The sequence below is a fragment of the Lolium rigidum genome, chromosome 1 (assembly GCF_022539505.1).
Source record: "Lolium rigidum isolate FL_2022 chromosome 1, APGP_CSIRO_Lrig_0.1, whole genome shotgun sequence".
Lineage (NCBI taxonomy): Eukaryota > Viridiplantae > Streptophyta > Magnoliopsida > Poales > Poaceae > Lolium > Lolium rigidum.
Genome location: NC_061508.1, coordinates 281,243,744 through 281,266,528, shown reverse-complemented (window position 1 = coordinate 281,266,528; position 22,785 = coordinate 281,243,744). Strand labels below are relative to the sequence as shown.

Here is a 22,785-nt window from a genome sequence, read left to right as displayed (position 1 = left end):
ATCGCGTGACCACCTTGGCACGATGGGCCTGGAAATAATGCTGCAACTTTTGGGATGCCAGGAGAATTCCTAGGAGCAGCTTCTGGATATAGAGATATTATTCCTGGGTATCCCTTAGGACGGTTCTGGTGAAGTACATGGGGCGCTGAACCAGCCGCCTCTAGGAGAAAGACTCCCGGGCACCTGGGTCTCCCGAGAGCTCACCTGGTCATGGGGACAGACCGTGGTTGGGACGCGGGACTTGTCCTTCTCGGTCGGTACCCTGACCGTCGCGAGAGCTCGCTTTCTCCTGGAGGCAGGTCGCGCATAGCAGATGGTGAGCCTCCACCCGGGACATCCCAAGTGGATTGAGGTGCCCTCGATATCTGCTCTTTCCTTTCCACCGCCAGCACTGTGCTGACCACCTGATTGGTGGCAGCAATGTAGACTAACCAATGCAACATCAGAGTAACTTCTCTCTCTCTCTCTCCCCTCCCCTCCCTCCCTCTCTCTTTAATCTTTTGCAGGATGTGCACCTCTCGGATGGCCATGACACAAAAATGTTGCTCAACTGATCACCCTTGTCAACCAATGGTGCATACTTGCATGTACAATCCCGACTTGAAGATCCAGAGGCCACACACATATGGAACTCAAAGATGCCAAAGAAACCCAAGAAGTTAGGTTGGCTAATACACCAAAAAATAATCTACACTAGAGATAATCTTCTACACACACATCATATCGTCTGAGGAGTGCCCAACGTGCCAAGCCCCGACTGAGGACCGAACAAACCTTTTCTTCACTTTGCCAGCTGCAGTCGTGATTTGGAGCCAGCAAATTACCCTCCCAAATGCACACTGCTTCACCAACATTTGATTCACACCACTCCCTAAGAACCTTCCTCGCTCAATATGGAATTCTTTTGCACTAGTCATACTCTCGAAGATCTAGGACGCAAGAAATGCTAAAGTATTCAGAGGTATAGATCAGACACATGCCATGACAATTAGAAACATTATCTCAGATTTCACATTATGGTCCCACCGCTTCAAGCAAGCGAACACAAGAATGGACTGGATCTGTGGCATAACACCTCTATTATTGTAACCTATAAACTCTCTTTGATGCAATATATTCAGGTGGGAATTCTCTCCCTTGGTGAAAGCTTAAGAAAATCCTGCGGTAACGGCACTCTGTTGGACGTGAATACACATGGAAGAAACATTCCCGAGGGTGTTACAAATTAAACACTAATGCTTCCTTTCACGACAACAGAATGTTGGGGTTGTTCTCGAAATGTTCATGGTAACTACAGAAGCTTGTCCCTTGAATACACATTGAAGAAGCCATTGCTGGATATGCTTGGAAGAGGAGAGAGTATCTAGTGCTACGTATGGTATGGGTGGTACCAGTTTCCCCATTGATCTTGGCCGTCCGACGTGGTTCAATGGACATGATGGAACCCAACATCCCACCATGACATATATGCACATTAGCCACTGCTGCTCTCCGAATTTCTATCACATAGTCCAAAACTTTCAATGGCTGTAGGCCTGTAGCACTGCTCGCACAGTTCAAACCGTCCCAAAATTCACTAATAGGATTACTAGCAGGCTACTAAATCAGGAAACTGGAAGAAGACAGTTAGCTTCTTGGCAAGCCGACATGCTCACAGTTTTCCTGTCCAGTGGGGGTGGCCACGCATGTTGTTGAGCCATGGCGAGTTCAACTCGACTGCCGGCGAAAAGGCAGTGCGAAGAACAGCTGTGAGTGGCTGACACTTCGCCTCAGTTCGGGAGGGTTTGTCTAGCTCCGCGGTAGTCAGCCCCATTGCCCACGGGTTGAGCTCCGGCTGCATCTCACTCCGGCGATTTGATGATTTGGTGCGATCTGAGCCTGAGCGGACCCTCAGTCTAAAAATAAAGGGTCATGTGCCACAATCCCAACGAAATAGAGGGTCGATTATGCATATATGACATGGTCAGACAAAGATTCTTGGTGAAACATGATCCTTTCCATTGATTTAAAGTGAACGGTTCAGATTTCTCTGGAATCAAGTAGCACCTATATGCCTGGGAGTACTAGATATGTTCTCCTTGGAAGAGGCCATTCCACATGGAAGAAACCACTGTTGGATATGCTTGTTCTCCCTCGAATAGTGCTCAATGCGGCAACTACGGAGGGCTAGAATTTTTAGAACAGTTGTGTGTGTCATCAGTGTATATTATTGGAGCTGATTACTTGGAGCTAATCCAGGCGTGCAATTAGGAGATCAAAGCTAATTCAGTAACCATTTTAGTTGAATGCTTTATGAATGCGCATATGTTCAATGCTATATCCTTTGAGCATTGTAGAAGAGAAGCCAACCAAGTGGAGTACCAACTGGCTAGGCATTTTTAGGGCATGTACAATCATTGGCAGATCCAGCATCTAGATAATGGGTGTACAGATTCCATTAAAATGACAACTTAACTCAAGTTTCTCATGAAAATATTTAGCATGTTGCTGTATTTGTAAATTACAGCTAGCTATATCATCTTTTTGCCAAAAATAATGGGTGTACATTTGTACACCCATGTACTCATTTGGCTCCGCCCATGTGTACAATGGAAGGTGCTTAGAGAAGTTATTAGAAAAATAAACAAGTTTTTGTCTACGCACGGGTGTTTATCTGTACTAGATAGATGCCTAATTAATCACCTCTCATGTATAAATAAGCATCATTACGTAGAATAAGCTTAGTTTTTTTTCTAAGCACTTCTCATTCTACATGGCCTTATGTCTCTAATTCTGTAGTTAGTTAGGATGGTTCTTCACCAAGCTTAATGATAACATTTCTAATCAGTAATGTAAGTTGTTGGCTTTCTAAATAAAATGCACCGTATGGCTGTACACTAAAAACAAAGAGAGCAAGTGGACCTTATAGTTTCTGCCCTATTTCCTCCGGCGCTCAATCTTCCAAGCACAGAGATTCCTCCCACGACTGGTTTCCACAGCAACCATCTGTCTACCGAATTAAGAGCAGAGTTTCCGACCAAAAGAACATCACATAGCAATAGTGCAGCGTACGTTGATATGAAAGATGACACGGAGGCATGCAGCTGGCAGGGTACGAAATAATTGCCCCAGAAATATATGGCAAGCATGGACTTTCCGAAAAAGAAATATATGGCAGTTACTGTACTCGTATATTTCTTGTGACCTTACAATGCAGCAAGACACAGCAATCCAACAACGACAGCAACAACATGAATACATTATGTATATCGTGTATACGTCCCTTGCACACAAGGCCGTGGCAACGGAGAACCTGAAACCGATTGAGCTGGAAGAAACTAAGAAGAAAACTACTCCACGTGACAAGGACTGGTGCCTCACTCCCTCTCTCAATCCTCGCCGCCGTCGTGGTCGACGGCAGCGCTGATCGAGCACCAGAGATAGATCGAGAGGACGAAGTTCCATTTGGCCTGTACAGCACGTCACTGGTAATATGTATATATCCTACGGTATAGGTACATGGAGGACCTGATCAGCCAAGCCTCTTCCAGTGCACACGTTTAATTTGAATCGAATTCGGACGAGTCATCATTGAGAAGATGGGCTTGGAGCTGCATCAAACAAATCAGGAAATAGTGTTAGTAATCGTCATGAGTTGTTTATGTTCTTCGTCTTTAATTATCAAATGCAGGTCGTGGCAGCTTGTAGGACATGATCCTGGGTTGTTACCTAAGCTGACGGACTCGGAGGTCTTCATGAGTCGGATCCGCTTGCAGGACTCAATGAACATTCTGCATTGGCATGATTTGAACAAGATAAGCATATTTGTTGATGGAGACCTCAAATCTTGAAGAACTAGCTAGGACGATAGCTGGTGAGAGAGGAAGAGGCAGCTAGCTAGCTAGGGAAAGTTTGCTTTGCTTACTTCCATGGGACGTCTCCGACGAGCATCCAGTCGCCGTCCCTGTCCTCGTAGGTGGGCACGTACTCGGCGCCGGTGGACGCATCCAGGAGCCTACAACCCAGCTCACCGTCGCCGCGGACGACGGCGAGGCAGGGCACGAACATGCCATGAAGCGCGTGGAGCAGCGCCTCGTACCCGCCGTGAGCGGCGAGGTCCACCTTGCGCAGGTAGGGCGCGCCGTCCACGGCCACCTTCACAAGCTTGCACGCGCCCTCCTCGCGCAGTGCGTTGCGCCTGTATGCCCGCACCGGCGGCCATCCCACGGCCGGCTTGCGGTCGTTGGGGGAGGAGCCCGGGAGGGCGAGGGTGAGCGCTGTGTCGTCGTAGTCGAGACCGGACACGGCCGGGGACTCATTGGAGCTGGTCGACATCGGCGTGCGCTGCTTCGCGATCGACTGCCGCTGTTCCGGCGAGCTGGTCGGTTGATGGGCGGTCGCTAGCTCTGCGCGTGAGGTGAGGCCGTGTGGTGTTGCTGGTGTAGTCTGTTGTGTCGTGGGAGAGAAGGAGGATGGGTGGGATGTTGCCAACCCGGTGCTACATATAAAGGTGCGCCACTTGCCCACCTGCTGCAGCTGACTTGCCCGTTCCTTCACTCTTCGCTCTCCATTATTAATGTACACACAATTATGTGCCACAACATTTTCCATTGGTTATTCCTATACCAGATGCTCATAGTTTTCCTTTTTTTTTTGAGATGTAGAGGCCCATAGTTGAGATACATGAACGGACGAAGATGGTAAAAAATACCTAATCTCCATAAGTCAGCACCAAATAGCCCCGTTTCTAAATCAGTTCACTAACTAACCTCTTTGCGTGATACCCCACCTCAAGAATGACTCCTTGGGTCACAGCTTCATGAAAAGGGTTTTTTAATTACTTTTTAGACAAGTTCATTTTGTGTCAAACTTTAAAAAGCTTATTTTTTTGTCGAAATAGATTTTTCATAGAAATGGCCCTATCTTATAGCTGGTGAAATGAATAAGCTAAAAAGAGACATCGACAATGAGAGAAAAAAATGACTTCGAGTTTGGCTAGATAGACTATCGATTTCAAAAGCTATAAGATAGGCTGATAAACATACACCTCCTCCTCTCCCGCCCCCCTCCCGGGCGGCGGCGGAGGCTCCTCCTCCCCCCGCGCCCCACAGCCGCTCGCCGCCAATTGCCCCTCAGCCGCTGCCGGCCGCGGCCCCGACCCCGGCGCTGGCCTCAGCCTCGGCCCCCGTGCCTCGGCCCCGGCCATGGCCCCGGTCCCGGCCTGGCTCTGGCGGTGGTGGCGGCATCCCCTCCGTCGAATCGATGAGGGGGAGAAGAGGGTTTCCGCGGCGGCGTTCCATGGGAGGTGATGAAGCGCCGGTGGAGGAAGCCGGGCGGCACATCTACTTGGCCGGGGCCTGAGGGTCTCCATAGGTATCCATGGAGGATTCGGTGGAGCGGTGGCGGCCTCCGCCCCCCGATAACGGTTCGGCGGTGGTACGCATGATCCGCGCCGCTGTCCTCTTCCTTGGTGATCCGACATGAGGGATTGGCGGCGTGGGGGCTGCTGATCTTGCTTTGTTTTTTGTGGCGATCCTCGGGTTTCTCGCATGCGAGGATGAAGATCTTCCGGAGATCGGTTTGCTTTGATCTGGCTGGAGAGATGAGTTCCGGAAAGCTTCGCCGGCGAATGGAACAGTGCATCTTTTGCCTGGAGTTTGCTGGATCGGGTGATATTCGGTCGCGCGCACCCATGTTTTTATTCCGACCGTTTGGTTTCGGAGGGAGCGACGCGAAGCTCTATTCTGTGTTGACATTAGGTGAGTTTTTGTCCATGGTGAAGTCAGAAGAAGGAATATCATGAAGGCTGGATTGGTGGACTGGCTAAAGGAGGTTCGAGTCTCTGTGATGCTGAGGGATCTGCTTGGCGTTCCAGGCTCTGCAGCAGTGGTATGCATGTGGGGGCGGCAGCAATGGGGAAGTTGAGTCTTACCTCTCAGGGTGAAAACCTAAGGTCTGGTTTAACTGGTTGTGCCTGACAATATTCTTGTTGGAGAAATTGTTTTGAGAGTGGGAACTATCTTCAGGGTGAAAACCTAAGACCTTTGGTCGGGCGACGACGGCGCTGGTGCACTGTTCCCTTCTTGGAGGCGTCGCTTTTGGAGAGTCTATACTTCAGGTGTTGTCACGGTGGTGGTTGTATTGCTGTTGCTAGGTCTAGAAGACTGTGCCGGGACTTTTAGTTTTTAGTTTTCTTTACTCTTTTTTTGTAGTGTGCTTCCGTACTTCCATTAGGATAGGGCGTTGTTGCAGAGACTGAGTGTAATTGATATCTTTTGATATTAATATATTTCCTTTATCTAAAAAATAAGATAATGCTGATAATATAAAGTTAATCATAGCAAATTGTTATTTCCAAATCGCTTGACACCAATCGTAGTTTTTTTAATCTACCAAACTACTCGTTACAAAGTACTTCCTCCGTCTATAAAAGGTTCTCAGAGATTGTCTAAATTTAGATGTATCTTTACACTAAAAAAATATTTAGATAAATCAAAATTTAGACAAACTTGCGATATCTTTTTATGGGTAGAGAGGTAGTAGATACTATGAAACTATTCGAGTTACATTGGATGGAAAAAAAACAAACTTCAGAATCGACGACTTGGAACTCACTTTTATAAACAAAAAATAGATACAACTAGTATGAATTATTGGTAGTAGATAATAACGTAGCTAATATTTTAGGCAAAAAACTTCTCAACACGTCGACGATGTTCCTTTCTAGTATTGGAATCGTCCCACAAAAATCAAAACCTACTCCATAGCCCTACCCGTTTCCCAACTTGGAAGTTTCCAAGCAAACTAGAGGCACTTTTTGTAAACGCTAGGCAGCTAGTGGAAACCCTAGACAGTGGGCACGAGGAAATGCCCCTCATCCCATGCATGAACCCACTCGCAGCCCAAGAATGAATAAAAATAACCAAGCCACACCAGCGGGAGAGACGATGGAGATCGAGGGGAGGGGTTTAGGGGATCATACACGATTTGACCGGCACTAAACTAAGCCAAAGCGCGGCGTTCTTGGCCGAAAGCGTAGCTAAGCATCATTTGGAGAGGAGGGCCTATGTTCCCCTGCCCACCATTTTGTGATGCTTTAGCAGATTACGCAGATACTTTGTCGATATGCATGTCGGGCGAGAGGACACCGACGCTGACGGCGACGCGGTCCGCATATGAGAACGTGCATAATAGTGTGGCTCACGTAATTTCATTAATTACAAGAAAATCAGCTCTGTTTGTGAGAAAAAAAAACAGACCAAAAAGGGTATTGTGATTACTTAATTACAGGGAAATAGCAAAAATAACACTTTTTTTGCAGGGGAGCGAAAATGACTACTTATATGTACGCCAGACGGATAAACTAAACAGAGGAACCACAAGATGGCACAACACCTTCAACAATAGCAAACACATCTTGATATGGATGAACTGCCCAATAACCTATAATGTGCATCGTACGTCACCCATCTCACCGGTGACAACTGCTGCAACTTCGCCGCAGCAAGCCACCATGGAGCATGCCCTTACGCTTCACATCAAAACCAAAGCGTGCCAAAGTCATCGAAACACACATACTGTGTTCTAACTCAAAAGTCGCACACTACAGAACACACCATCTCCGGCGGGTAAAAAACATATAAGCTACGGTTTTACCACCCGTGAGACATGATGGTCAATGAAGTTTGGTGTGGAGAGCTGCACGAGAACTCCTTGAGGTGGGTGGTATATCTACTGGATTTTTATCACAGCCTGCCAAGAGTGTGATCTACTCAAGTGGTTGTTCCAGGATGAACTTCTACAATTATACTCATAAGAAGCGACTCATTGCAGGTAGCCTCCTATGATAGGAACATATCTAACTGGGTAGCACAATATGCTTAATTTGTGGCAGGGTTACCACCACAATATGCCTATGGTAAGGACATATCTAACGGATAAATCGGTTACCATCACAGGAAATACGAAAATAGAGACAAAAATTAACTTCACCTCCATAGAAGATTGGAGGGGGAGATGCCGTCGGAGCCACCACGGTTGCTCCTTCGACTCCTCCTGCATCATCTGCATCGTCTCCATGAGAAAGAGTGAGTATTCCACCCCAAGATATGGGTTTGTGGCACTCACTTGACCTATCTCTCTGTATGTGCTATGAATGTTTTAGAACAGTATGAGTTGCTTAACATGATTATGGTCATCTATGTAATTACCCTATGGAGGATCTTACGATTATTCGATGAGACATGAGATGCAATTTTAAGTATGTAGTTGTTGTATTTGTAGATGCACATTATTACCCCGTTCACGTGTACGAGTTCTGATGAACTAGTATTCTAGAGCTTGAGAGGGAAAACGCGTGTGTTATAGTTTTTTTTATGCCTCTCTGATGTACAACTGTAGTATCGGAACTCATGTGTGTTAGTTGGAGTAAACTGGTAGTAGGATAGTGATAGAAAATTTGCGAAGTACTATGTTTTTTACCTTCTCATTGTTTACCTCACTAGGGAGGATGAGATAGGATGTGCTATGTCATGCTCTAGTGATAGAAAAGATGGTCTTGTTTGTTCGAGATAGTGCATGAGAGATCCAACATCATGTAAAAGTACCTAAATCAAAACTCTGTGCATCCACTCAATCCTTAGTATGCGGATTTTTCTCTTACTAAGAGAGTATTAGAGAGGTGTGTTGCATCATTCCTATGTTAAAACATGATGCACATAAGAATACAGAACAAACACTACACAGAAGATGCATTGGTATTATCTTGTCTAGAAAAGCTATAATTTTGCTCCCATGTTTACGAGAGAGTATTCAAGTGAACCCCAGAACACCGGTCCATCTTTTCGCATAAGAAACACCTTTTAATTACTTTTCTTGCACTTATATTCTACACAATTATTTATTCTGCATATAAAACATATTTAGTTCTATTGCATTTATAGTTTGCATATTAGTCCCACGATAAAGACACTTTTCTAGCACTGCTGCATTCACATTTAAAGCTTTATTTACTATTATTTTCATGTCATTAATATGTCATGTTTCTTTACAACTATCACGGTTGAGTTTGGGACACGAGGTATTTATATTTGTTTTGTATGTTGCTAGAACATGATAGGGAGAGGGTTCTAATATTTCCCCTAGAGCTCAATATAACCCGGAGTCACTCATTTGGGGAAAGTTACATGTTCCACAATACTTTGCACTTGAAGTCCCAAAGAGTTTGTGTACACGTGGTTTGTTGCCATCTGACGCCTCCAAGGTGGAGACCATTACCATAGAGCATCGCCATTTGCAGTGCAACGGAAATGATATTGACCGTTCACCTGAAGCATCACACATCACCATCTTATCATACCACACAAGGCACATCAGCCTTATAACAGTTGTAGATAACAAAGCAAGACACCTAGCCAGTTGATGTATCACTGACAATGGATGTGATATCACACATGGCCACAAAATTAGGGGCCTCCAGAAGCAATATGGATGGCATGTGGGGGTGTGAGTGGCCAGTGGCTTCCATGGCTCGCATCGAAACTACATAATGACAGTGGTACGAGTGATGGTGACACAAGATCCAGGGCTTCATGATGGTCTTTCAAGCACTACGAAGTCTGTAGTTGTCAGCAAGCGAATCTTCTTGTGAAACACCCTCACGGGCACCACCGTCGAGAGTACCATATCGTGACAAACATTGTACAACCCATACCCCAAATCTAGCCAGTCCACCACCTTCGGGGTGATGTTGAATCGACACGCCTACGGTGAGCGGAAGGGGTGGGGAAGCCTACGGTTTGTGTCACCTCAGGATCAGCCTTGAGGAGCAGCGTTCGTTTTAATGGTAATGGTGGCGTAATTTGTTTCAAAGTTTCTCATTTAAATCTTTTGTAATCCTAAGAAAAAAGGAACAATATTAATTAGCAAGAAGAGAGATGCACAGTTTATTAGAGAACATAAGACAAATACCTAAGGGATTTCTATTTTCCTGCCCCTGGCTCCTTAGTTGTACTCAGTTTTCCCCAGCTCCTTAGTTTTTCCTCAGTTTTCCCCAAGCCCTTGTTTGAAACCCGCAGAAGCAGCTCAGACGGCAGGATTCCCGTTTAGTTGACCGTTCTGTCACGTGTGGGGCCGCGTCGTGTGGGGCCGTGTCGCGTGGGACAGGACGAGACCGCGTTTGGTTGCACGTGAGCATGAGCTGGGTTCTGTCTCTTTCGGCCCCAAATTGGCATTATTAAGAGCACCTTTTTCCCCTCTTTCTCTCTGTCCTTTTCACCAAAATAGTATCAAATCTAGAGAAGCTTGCATTTCTGTATTTCTTCAATTATTTGTGTCTTTTGGACCTCGTTGTTTGCCTAATATGGCAGCAAATCTAGTACTCCCATCTGGTCCATATGTATGTAGTTAAATCTAGAAGCAAATCTCCAGGGTAATGTACGATAAATTCACAGTCATAGTAAATAGAGAAAACAAAAACCAACAAAATATAGTAGAATAGGGATAGATAATAGGGATCCCTCCCTAGATAATAAGCTGCATACACAGCAGCCAACATAGTACCAGGTTCGAGGTTCTTGACAGCATCATCATATTAACAACATAACAACAAGGGATCCCTAGCTAACAACAAAGGGATCCCAACAACAAAATGGGAGGCAGCAGCAGCACACGTCCAGGACTCCGCCTACCCCATCTGGCTCTCCCTCCACTTGTTGCTGCAACTCCCCTTGGGAGCCTTGGGCTTGAGCGGAGGCATGCGCCCGGCGGAGATCTCCACCCGCTGCATGCTGCGGAGGTGCATGCCGAGCGCCCTGTGCTTGGCACGGAAGGAGTAGACGTTCACCGTCGTGCCGACCTTGGGGAAGGTGTTGCTTATGTTCTCGGCATGCGTGACGAGGCAGTTGAAGTCCGTGGCGCCGAGTCTCCTGGTGCAGAAGGGGCACCTGTACACACCCTTGGCGAAGTAGGAGATGTACTGGCCGACCTGCAGCCTCCGCAACACCTGGCGAGTCTTGACGTCCTCCTCCTTGTCGTCGCTGCCGACATCGCTGCCAGACATCTGATCCATATCAACCAGAAACTATGAGTGAATGAGTTGCAACGATGACGAACGTGCATGATAACAAAGTTAGGAAAAACAGAGTCAGCCTCAGTTAGAGTGGGCATGATTATATATCTACAGGGAAGGTGTAAGCGAACCAAAGCTCATGCACAACAGATTTGTACATAGCAATGGTTCGCTGAACCCTCCTTGTAAAAATTTGTGCCCAACGATTCATCATAGGCAAAGAAACAGATTCCAGATCTGAACTTGTACACATTCCAGCATTATTTGCAAAATTAAACGGTTGATATCTTTTGATTAGTGCATAAAATAACTGATTGAGATCCCATGATTACTTGCATAAATTAACCGATTGAGATCCAATTATTACTTGCATAAATTAACCGAACGGCCGAACCCCAAATCTTAAAGGAAATCAAGAAGTGATCAAAACAAAATGGAGTAAAATCGGCTCAAATATTAGCCCAATACTCATCCATCTACAGATCCATCTACACCAGCAAAAATAGGGTTCAAAAAGGAATGGGAAACAAAAAGGAAGCAAACCGTAGTTACCTCGTTCCATGGGTCCTCCAGGAAGGTGTCGTAGGGGTTCGGGGGCGGGACGTACGACACCGGCTCATAGGGGTCAAATCCCGGCGGGATCTGACTGCCACCGGCGGCAGCAGCCTCCGATGCACCGGCGGCGGCGGCGACGGCGACGTCCGTTGAGGGGACGGCGTCGAAGAGGGAGGCGTCGCGCTTGGAGCCGACGGCGCCGTCGACGATGGGATTGGCATTCTCCTTGTCCATCTCGCCGGCAGAGGAGAGGGAGAGGGAGAGGGTTTTTTGCTTGGGAGCTTTGGAGAAGATGATGGGACGCGAGAGAGGCGTCGTTGCGTGGGCGAGTGAGAGTGACAGAGATAATGGGAGGAGGCGTCTATAAAGGCGAGGGGTGGTTAATGCGACCCGCGTCCTACGCGTCCACCGCTGCACGTCTGCACGGCTTGGACTTCTGCAATGCGACACGCGTCCACGATTGCCCTTCCCAAAACAGCTTTCCCCAAAACATACTTTGTCTAAATGAGGCCACAATTCTCACACTCATGTATATTTGTATTGCAAATAGTTTGAGGTAGGCCAAGATAGGTTTCATTGTACAAAACACGCATTTTCCATTTTTTAAATCTCATATTTGAATCCCTTAGTCTGTTTATTATACAGGTGCCCTTGGTTTCTTGATACTACTCAGTTTTGCCCTCTCCCTCCACAAATTCTCGCAGACGTGCAACATTTCTCTGATTGGTCTAGCCCATGTCACGCGGATCGTGCCCGCCGACCGTTGATCGTATGATCTAACGGGCAGGATAACCCCTCTCTCTCCCTGTCGGCGGTTACCTTCCACTCTCTAAGTATGCTAAAGGGCGGTTTTCTGTATTCATTTTCACGCGCTAAAAATTATAAACTCTTTTAGGCATTACTTTTCACGAAAAAAATAATAAACCATCACCGATTTGTTGTAGCCATTAATTTTCACGAAAAAAATAATAAACCATCACCGATTTGTTGTAGCCATTAATTTTCACGCAAAAAATGATAAACCATCACCGATTTGTTGTAGCCATTAATTTTCATGCAAAAAATGATAAACCATCACCGATTTGTTGTAGCCATTAATTTTCACGCAAAAAATGATAAACCATCACCGATTTGTTGTAGCCATTAATTTTCACGCAAAAAATGATAAACCATCACCGATTTGTTGTAGCCATTAATTTTCACGCAAAAAATGATAAACCATCACCAATTTGTTGTAGCCATTAATTTTCACGAAAAAAATGATAAACCATCACCGATTTGTTGTATCCATTACTTTTCACGCAAAAAAATCCCTTTTCAGAAGGTCGAAAAAACCTAACTTGTTACAAAAGCTGGTTTCAGTGAGACCTAACCAAATTTGGCATACATGATGCCATATCTATAACAACAAGGAATATCTAAAAGGGAAAGTTTCACAAAATTTCAAATTTAGGGCGAAAATGATGCCATACATTATGCCATAACTTGTTACCAAATCTGAAAATCAATTGGGGATTATAAAGGGAAATAAAAAGTTCGAAAAACGTAAAAACGAAACAATCTATCTATGTATGTATAGAAGATCAGCTGTATGAAATTTGAGGTCATTTAGAGAATGTAGAAAAAATCACCTTGTTAGAAAAGTTGGTGTCAGTGAGACGAAACGGTATGCGTTTAAGCAAAGTGATTTTTTCGAACATCTCCAAATGACCCCAAATTTGCCATACATGATACCATACGTGTAACAACAAGGAACCCTATCTAAAAACTATCAAAAAAGTTTGCCCAACCGTATAGCTCTATCAAAAAGAACCTCACCATGGCGCTAGTATAATTTTGGGCTTAGTTACAAGGGTCCCTACTTACAAACTTTCGTTACCTAACCTTCAACACGAAACTTGTTTCAAATCACTTTTGGCGTACAAGAAACAAATCCCACCTTGATTCGAGCACCACAGCCTCCAAACGATGCCGATGCCGATATCGGCATGGTCAGAACGACTATGCTCGCCGCCACTCGCTAGGTCACCGTCGGGATGCACCGTCAATCCCGTCCCCTCATTCGATCACCGACACACCGGAGATACCGCCGAGGCCAATGCCGAACGTACATGCCGATGCCAATGCCGAACATGCATGCACGCCGCCGTGGGCACGGCCACGCCGCCCGCTATGCTGGACGCCACGGACCACCGCGAGGTCTTTCCCTTCGCCACCACACTCTTCTAGCACCCATCTATACACGCCAGAAAGGAGAGACACTAGTTTTCTCTACATTGCTCGCGTTCGTGTCGGACACGGTCAGTCAAAGTTTTGAGGTAGTCGTCGATGTCGTCGATCATTTCTTCTCTTCTTTGCATGGTTAAACGCGTCTAGTTCATATCTATCTAATGCGTCTGGTCTCGCCTCATGCAGTTCTTTGTGGACGTCGATCTCATCTCGGCACCCCGCAGGCCACCTCCTCCGTGCCATCGCTGTAGAGCTCCATTTAAAAATCTATTCCTACCTGTGTATTGCCCATTGTATCAGCGCCATGGCCCACTTGTCATTCGATATACCGAAGCCCCACTCGTGCGCGTTTTGGTCAGGGATACACCGATGCTTACGGTCAAACAAAGATGGATGGTCTGACGTGTCTTTGCGGGCTCTACGTGGCCCCACTAGTCAGAAGATAACGGTCAACCGTCGGGCAACCGGCCGTTACATCACGTGTGATGGTTTCAGACAAAGGCTTGGGTAAAACTGAGGAAAAACTAAGGAGCTGGGGAAAACTGAGCACAACTAAGGACCCGAGGGCACGAAAATAGAAATCCCAATACCCAAATACAACCCAAAGGTCATTCATCATGAAATGCGACGGTGGCCACGGCACTCCGTCAAACCTGGTTACCAATACACAAAGGGAAAATCCCACTGTGAACAAAAGAACGATGAGGTTTTCCCAAGATTTCATCATCTCCGACTCGCGACTCCAACTTTCTAGTAGATGACCATCAATGGAGCAAACCTCTTAGTGACTTCAAGAGGTCCATATCATCCCATGCCAAACAGTTGTCTGCGGTGCGAACGACAAAAACTCCAACTTCAACAATTTTCACAAAGGAATTATGCAAGGCTTGCACCGACTGCGCCCTGCAATGACACCCTCCACATTGTAACTTGATTCCTCAACTAACCACAAAGAACGAGAAGAACCATCGGGCAGGTTGGGAACGGCCCACTATGAGACCAAGGCGCGACCCTGCATCACTTGTCACCATCAGCGTCGATAAACTGATGCTGAAGCCGAAATCCTGTTTTGTTTTGTCTAAGTGTAAATACATATTGTAACGATCAATGTTCCTCTAATTAATACCAGTAGAAGATGCTTTGATATGGGGCGTGAGAAAGACAACTGTTGTCTCATCTATTGTACAGTAATTAACTAGTACACAGTAGGAGTACTACCACCACGGCTGCCAGAAATAAAATGGCGAGGTCCACTTCAATGTGATATGGAACATCATCTCTGTCGACCGTATCTCAGGGACACTTCTTGATCATGCATCCATGAACGGGGATGCTAGTTAATCTATCTCCATCCAGCGTGAACCGCGGATCTGCATGCATCATACTCTGTAGATGGATTCCGTGTACCGGACTCCGGCTAGCTGATCCGATCCTACCCTGCGGCCACAAACCTCTAATTAACTAGAGCTAGCGGCCTAGCGCGAAGGCCATCGGCTGCCTGCTGCCGCCCTTTAACTGTATCCGCCCCTCGAAATCAGGATATGAATCATATGTGAGTTTCTTGCGGCAGCGCCGCAGCTAGCGACCGAGCAGGAATATCGTGTTTCAGAGTATGATCTAGTTAGTTAATGGATGCGGTGTGCACAATCAGTATGCGTATATACGCACAAGCACAACAGCACAAGCAATCAACAAGCAGATATAGGAATATTTTGTAACCTGATCGAACAACCTAAGCACCCAGAACTGTCTAAGATCCTCCGTTGTTAACCCGCTATCAAATCTATCTAGGCAGCTAACTCAACCTGCAAACAATTATGGAGTATCACTTCATTTTTCTGTTTCAGGTCTATAGGATCAAGTAGCTAGCTATTTTCTTTAGCGTCAGAAACTAATCAACAACCTGGAATAGTGATAATGTAGCATCCAAGAAACGGTTGTAAGATTCTCAATGAATTAGAGAGAGGTTTTCTTGTGTATCTACTTAAGCTGGTACTAATCATCACTTGCCTCACATGCACAACAGACGACGGGAACATGGGGTTTTGTTAATGCCCCATCAACTGTCTTCCGCTCTAGTTTGAGTATTAGTATTCATAAGTTGTATACCGTTATAGGATATATTGGTCCACTATACAGTTTTAGATTCTCCTGTGAGTCCATTTATATGCTATGTAAGATGCTGGGAGAGAAATAATTATGTTTACGGGAACTTGACAATCTATGATACCATATACAAGTTCTATTCATATGTTAGGAAAATCGGCAAAAGCAAATTTGACCAGCATCCATGATTGTTTTTGACTTAAAGGATTCCAATTTTGTCACATGACTTGATAGTCCTGAGAGCTCTAGTGGAAAACAGGCCTAATGTCGCGGGTCGTAAGACCCTTTTGTTGCGGGCGGCCAGCCACGACAAGGGAGGCGCGACAAAAGGTCCCAAGCTTGTGATGCCATTGTGTACCCAAACTTATTCGGAACACACACTACAAGATAAAAACAAGGTTTCTTATACAAAATTGGCAGAATAGACATATATATCAGCACAAAAAATTGAATTCACATATATATAACACATATCCATACCAAAAAAAAGGTTGGGAAAAAATATCCAAGCAAATCAAGAGTAAAATGAGCAAATTATTAGCAAATTTTGGTAACCACCAATTTCATTTCCTTAAATCAAAGCAAATACCCAAATTCCCTTTCTTAGTTACAAATTTATTCAAAGTAGAGGACTAGGCTGTAATCGGGTAGCTAGGACGGTGGTTGTACCTCCATACTACCGGGAATGAAACCCCAAATTAACGTATTGATCATGTATCTAACTAAATCTCAAATTGTTTCTAATGAATGTCATTTTTAATAATAGCATAGGTCTTCGAGAACAGGCTAAACACTGATGATTGCATTAGGGACATCGTTTGGATTTATTGGCATTTCCGAAACGGGGAGACGAGATTACTCACAAAGTTTCCTAAACCACCTTTCTGGTGGGGCTGACTTTACTTGGATTTCTCGTCCGCGCGTGCCCGCTTTGTGGCTTATTACTAGGCGTCAGAACATACATCATGTATGTGTTGGCTAATTCGGGTGGATATTTTCATATTAAACTCCATATTCGTAATAAAGTCGATAATTTTACATGGGGTTTGGTCGCCGTGCATGGAGCTACCCAGGATGGGCATAAACCTGCCTTCTTCGTGAGTTGGTAAATTTGGCGAAAGATAATCCATACTGATAACCCACAAGTATAGGGGATCGCAACAGTCTTCGAGGGAAGTAAAATCCAAATTTATTGATTCGACACAAGGGGAGGTAAAAAATACTTATAAGCCTTAACAACTGAGTTGTCAATTCAGCTGCACCTGGAAAAGCACTAGTAACAGGGGTGATGTGAAAGCAGCAGTAATATGAGAGCAGTAGTAACAGTAACACATCAGCAGTAACAGTAACACAGGAGCAATGGCACCAGAAAATAGTTGATACTACTTCCAATGACATGTAGAACGAGTATATGATGATGAGAGATGGACCGGGGTTCCCAGCTATCTAAACTAGTGGTAACTCTCCAATAACAAGTGTTGGGTGAACAAATTACAGTTGGACAATTGATAGGATTGAAATAGCATTAAGACAGAACATCAAGATTATTAATCATGTAGGCATGTTTTCCATATATAGTCATACGTGCTCGCAATGAGAAACTTGTACAACATCTTTTGTCCTACCAGCCGGTGGCAGCTGGGCCTCTAGGGAATCTACTGGAAATTAAGGTACTCCTTTTAATAGAGCACCGGAGCAAAGCATTAACACTCCATCGGATCCCAACAAACACAACACCGATTGCAGCAACTATAACTTCACAAACTTTATAGATAGACTAATCATAATGTAACAATCCATCGGATCCCAACAAACACAACACCGATTACATCAGATGAATCTCAATCATGTAAGGCAGCTCATGAGATCATTGTATTGAAGTACATGGGGAAGAGAATACCAACTAGCTACAGCTAGAACCCGTAGTCCATGGGGGACTACTCACGGAGCATGATGGAGGCGGTGGCGTTGATGGAGATGGCTTCCGGGGGCACTTCCCCGTCCCGGCAGGGTGCCGGAACAGAGACTTCTGTCCCCCGAAACGGAGTTTCGCGATGGTGGCGGCGCCCCTGGAGTCTTTCTGGAGTTTCGTCAATTGACATCGAAGATTTAGGTCGAGACGGCTTAAATAGGCGAAGAGGCGGAGTCGGAGGGGCCACGGGGCCCCCTCACAGTAGGGGGCGAGCCCCCCTAGGCCGCGCCGCCACCATGTGTGGGGCCCCCAGGGCTCCCCTCTGGTCCCACTCTGGCTCTCTGGAAGCTTCCGGGAAAAATAAGGTTCTGGGCGTTGATTTCGTCCGATTCCGAGAATATTGCCCGAACAACCTTTCTGGAACAAAAAACGGCGGAAAACAGGAACTGGCACTTCGGCATCTTGTTAATAGGTTAGTTCCGGAAAATGCATAAAAACATTATAAAGTGCGAGCAAAACATGTAAGTATTGTCATAAAACAAGCATGGAACATCAGAAATTATAGGTACGTTGGTGACGTATCAGCATCCCCAAGCTTAGTTCTTGCTCGCCCTCGAGTAGGTAAACGATAAAAAGAATAATTTCTGTAGTGACATGCTACTTACATAATCTTGATCATACTGTTATAAAGCATATGAGATGAATGCAGTGACTCAAGGCAATGATCTATAGTTGCTAACAAATAGATAACATATAGCAAAACTTTTCATAAATAGTACTTTCAAGACAAGCATCAAAGGTCTCGCATAAGAGTTAACTCATAAAGCAATAAATTCAAAGTAAAGGCATTGAAGCAACACAGAGGAAGATTTAAGTTTCAGCAATTGCTTTCAACTTTCAACATGCATATCTCATGGATAATTGTCAATACGAGTAATATGATGAATACAAATAAGCAAGTATGTAAGAATCAATGCACAGTTGACACAAGTGTTTGCTTCTAAGATGGAAGGAAGTAGGTAAACTTGACTCAACATAAAGTAAAAGAAAGGCCCTTCGCAGAGGGAAGCAGGGATTAAATCATGTGCTAGAGCTTTTTAAGTTTTGAAATCATATAGAGAGCATAAAAGTAAAGTTTTGAGAGGTGTTTGTTGTTGTCAACGAATGGTAGTGGGCACTCTAACCCCCTTGCCAAACAGATTTTCAAAGAGCGGCTCCCATGAAGGACGTTATCTCTACCGAGCAAGGTAGATCATCCCTCTTCTCTTTTGTTTACACATGTACTTTAGTTTTATTTATGGTTGACACTCCTCCCAACCTTTTGCTTACACAAGCCATGGCTAACCGAATCCTCGGGTGCCTTCCAACATTCACATACCATGAAGGAGTGTCTTTTTGCAAAATCAAGTTGCTTACTGATGAATCGGGGCAAAACACGTGAAGAGAATTATTAATGAAAGTTAATTAATTAGGGCTGGGAACCCCGTTGCCAGCTCTTTTTGCAAAATTATTGGATAAGCGGATGAAGCCACTAGTCCATTGGTGAAAGCTGCCCAATAAGATTGAAAGATAAAACACCACATATTTCCTCATGAGCTATAAAACATTGACACAAATAAGGAGTAATAAAGTTTTGAATTGTTTAAAGGTAGCACATGAAATATTTACTTGGAATGGCAGAAAATATCACATAGTAGGTAGGTATGGTGGACACAAATGGCATAGGTTTTGGCTCAAGGTTTTGGATGCACGAGAAGCAATTCCTCTCAGTACAAGGCTTTGGCTAGCAAGGTTGTTTGAAGCAAACACAAGTATGAACCAGTACAGCAAAACTTACATAAGAACATATTGCAAGCATTATAAGACTCTACATTGTCTTCCTTGTTGCTCAAACACTTCTACTAGAAAATATCTAGACCTTAGAGAGACCAATCATGCAACCCAATTTTCAACAAGCTCTACGGTATTTCTCCACTAATAAGTTTAAACTACATGATGCAAGAGCTTAAACATGATCTACTTTGAGAGCTCAAAACAATTGCCAAGTATCAAATTATCCAAGACAATATGAGGCATTTTCTGTTTCCAACCAAATAGCAATAAATGCAATAGCTTCCAACTTTTGTCATTGAACATTAAAAGTAAGAGCGAAGAACACCAGTGTTCATATAAAAAAGCGGAGCGTGTCTCTCTCCCACACAAGGATTGCTAGGATCCGAATTTATTCAAACATAAACAAAAATAAAAACACACAGACGCTCCAAGTAAAGCACATAAGATGTGACCGAATAAAAATATAGTTTCAATAGAAGAAATCTGATAAGTTGATGAAGAAGGGGATGCCTTGGGAATCCCCAAGCTTAGACGCTTGAGCCTTCTTGAAATATGCAGGGATGAACCACGGGGGCATCCCCAAGCTTAGACTTTTCACTCTTCTTGATCATATATCATCCTCCTCTCTTGACCCTTGAAAACTTCCTTCACACCAAACTTCTCATAAACTTCATTAGAGGGGTTAGTACTCAAAAAACTTTAATCCACCTTGGCCCTGTAGTGACACATTGCAAGAACTCAATAAAACATTAGCTACAGCTCTCCACGTCTAGAAAGCCTCACTTAATATCCACAAGAGACAATGCAAAAAAGAGAGACAGAATCTGTCAAAACAAAACAGCCAGTAAACACGAATTTTTAAGAGGTACTTCCGTTGCTCAAATCAGAAAACTCAAAACTAATGAAAGTTGCGTACATATCTGGGGATCACTCACGTAAATTGGCAGATTTTTCTGAGTTACCTACAGAGAATCATACCCAGATTTGTGACAGCGAGAAATCTGTTTCTGCGCAGTAATCCAAATCTAGCATCACCCTTCTATTAGAGACTCCACTTGGTACAACATTGCAATAAAATAAAGATAAGGAGAGGTTGCTACAGTAGTATCAACTTCCAAAACACAACAAAACAGTAGCAAAATAAACACATGGGTTATCTCCCAAGAAGTGCTTTCTTTATAGCCATTAAGATGGGCTCAACAATTTTAATGATGCACTCGCAAGAAATAAGAGTTGAAGCAAAAGAGAGCATCAAGAAGCAAATTCAAAAAACATTTAAGTCTAACCCACTGATGACCCACAAGTATAGGGGATCGCAACAGTCTTCGAGGGAAGTAAAACCCAATTTATTGATTCGACACGAGGGGAGACAAAGAATACTTGAAAGCCTTAACAGCGGAGTTGTCAATTCAGCTGCACCTTGAAACAGACTTGCTCGCAAGAGTTTATCAGTAGTAACAGTTTTATAGTAGTAGCAGTGGTGAAATAACAGCAGCAGAGTAACAAAGACAGCAGTAATGATTATAGTAAACAGCAGGATTAAAATACTGTAGGCACGGGGACGGATGACGGGCGTTGCATGGATGAGAGAAACTCATGTAACAATCATAGCAGGGCATTTGCGGATAATAATAAAACGGTGTCCAAGTACTAATCAATCAATAGGCATGTGTTCCAATTATAGTCGTACGTGCTCGCAATGAGAAACTTGCACAACATCTTTTGTCCTACCAGCCGGTGGCAGCCGGGCCTCTAGGGAAACTCATCGGATATTAAGGTACTCCTTTTAATAGAGTACCGGAGCAAAGCATTAACACTCCGTGAACACATGTGATCCTCACGTCACTACCATCCCCTCCGGTTGTCCCGATTTCTGTCACTTCGGGGCCATTGCACTACTAGGAAAAGGCCTAGCCGTAAGGTTGACTTCAGTGGCGCACCATGATGGCCGTGCGCCACTACTACTTAGCAGTGGCGCACCACAAAATGGTGGGCCACTGTTACAAATGTAGTAGTGGCGCACCTTGTTTGTGATGCGCCATTACTAATTCCTGGCAGGAGGCCAGCTCCCACCCAAAACTAATAGTGGCGCACGTCTCCATGGTGCGCCACTGCTACATGGCTTACTTATAGCGCATGTCTTTGTGGTGCGCCATCGCTAGGAAGTGGCCGGGGCCCTTTAGAGATGAGGGCTTTAGCAATGGCGCACTGCTTGGTGCGCCACTACTAGGTATGGCGCACCGCCGACATGGTGCGCCATCGCTAAGTTGGGCGGGCGTGGGTTTACGGGTAACAGGTGAGCAGTGGCGCACCACTTAGCGATGCGCCATTGCTATGTCACCCTAGCGAGTGGCGCACGGCTAGGTGGTGCGCCACTGCTAACCCGGGACCATTTCCTGCTTTTCACCCTCCACTCACATGTGCCACCCACTTTCCCCAAACACTCTTCCACCACCACCTCCCACCAAATCTGGATGCTGGTCGTGTTGCCCCTCCTTCCCACCTCATTTTCACCTCTTCATTCACCAAAATTAAGTTGGTAAACTTAATTTTCTTCATAGGTAACTAATGGTGAAGCTTTCTTAGCTCAATACCCTACTCAATCTCAACTTTTTACCTCATCCAACACTCTAGGTCTCGCCGTATCGGTAACTTTGTTGGTTTTATGCTTTGTGTGTGAACGGTTCCGATCGTCTTGCACACACGTCATGCACATATGTTATGTGCGAAGCTCGATGATATCATGTGTACGTGCGCATGCGCGAAAAGCGTCACGTACGTGCATGTGTGTTGTATGCGAAGCCTCCGGATCCACATGTGTGTTGTATATGCGAAGCCTCCACACATGTGTTGCATGTGTTTTTGTTTGCAGGGATTTGAAATGCGATGGAGTTGCCAATATTTTGCCGAAACGTTGATTCATTTCCGTTTCGGCGAATGTTGGGCATACTACGCATATACATGTCCTATTTTTAGGGAAGGTCATGCCAAAATTTTCTTTTGGTATGCTAAGATATCCATTTTCTCTATATCCGCGAGCGACCATGGTCCGCATGATGAGCGAAGGCGTTGTGGCTAGGTTTTTGAAAGCCGCGACGGACGA

At 44.9% G+C, this 22,785-nt stretch overlaps 1 protein-coding gene across 1 annotated transcript; it reads right to left on the bottom strand.

Annotated features, from left to right (window-relative positions):
• Positions 1-3,900: 3,900 nt before the first annotated feature.
• Positions 3,901-4,314, bottom strand: LOC124683794 (auxin-responsive protein IAA23-like). The gene has a single exon (XM_047218241.1). The coding sequence runs from the start codon at positions 4,312-4,314 to the stop codon at positions 3,901-3,903; it is 414 nt and encodes a 137-aa protein (XP_047074197.1).
• Positions 4,315-22,785: the final 18,471 nt, after the last annotated feature.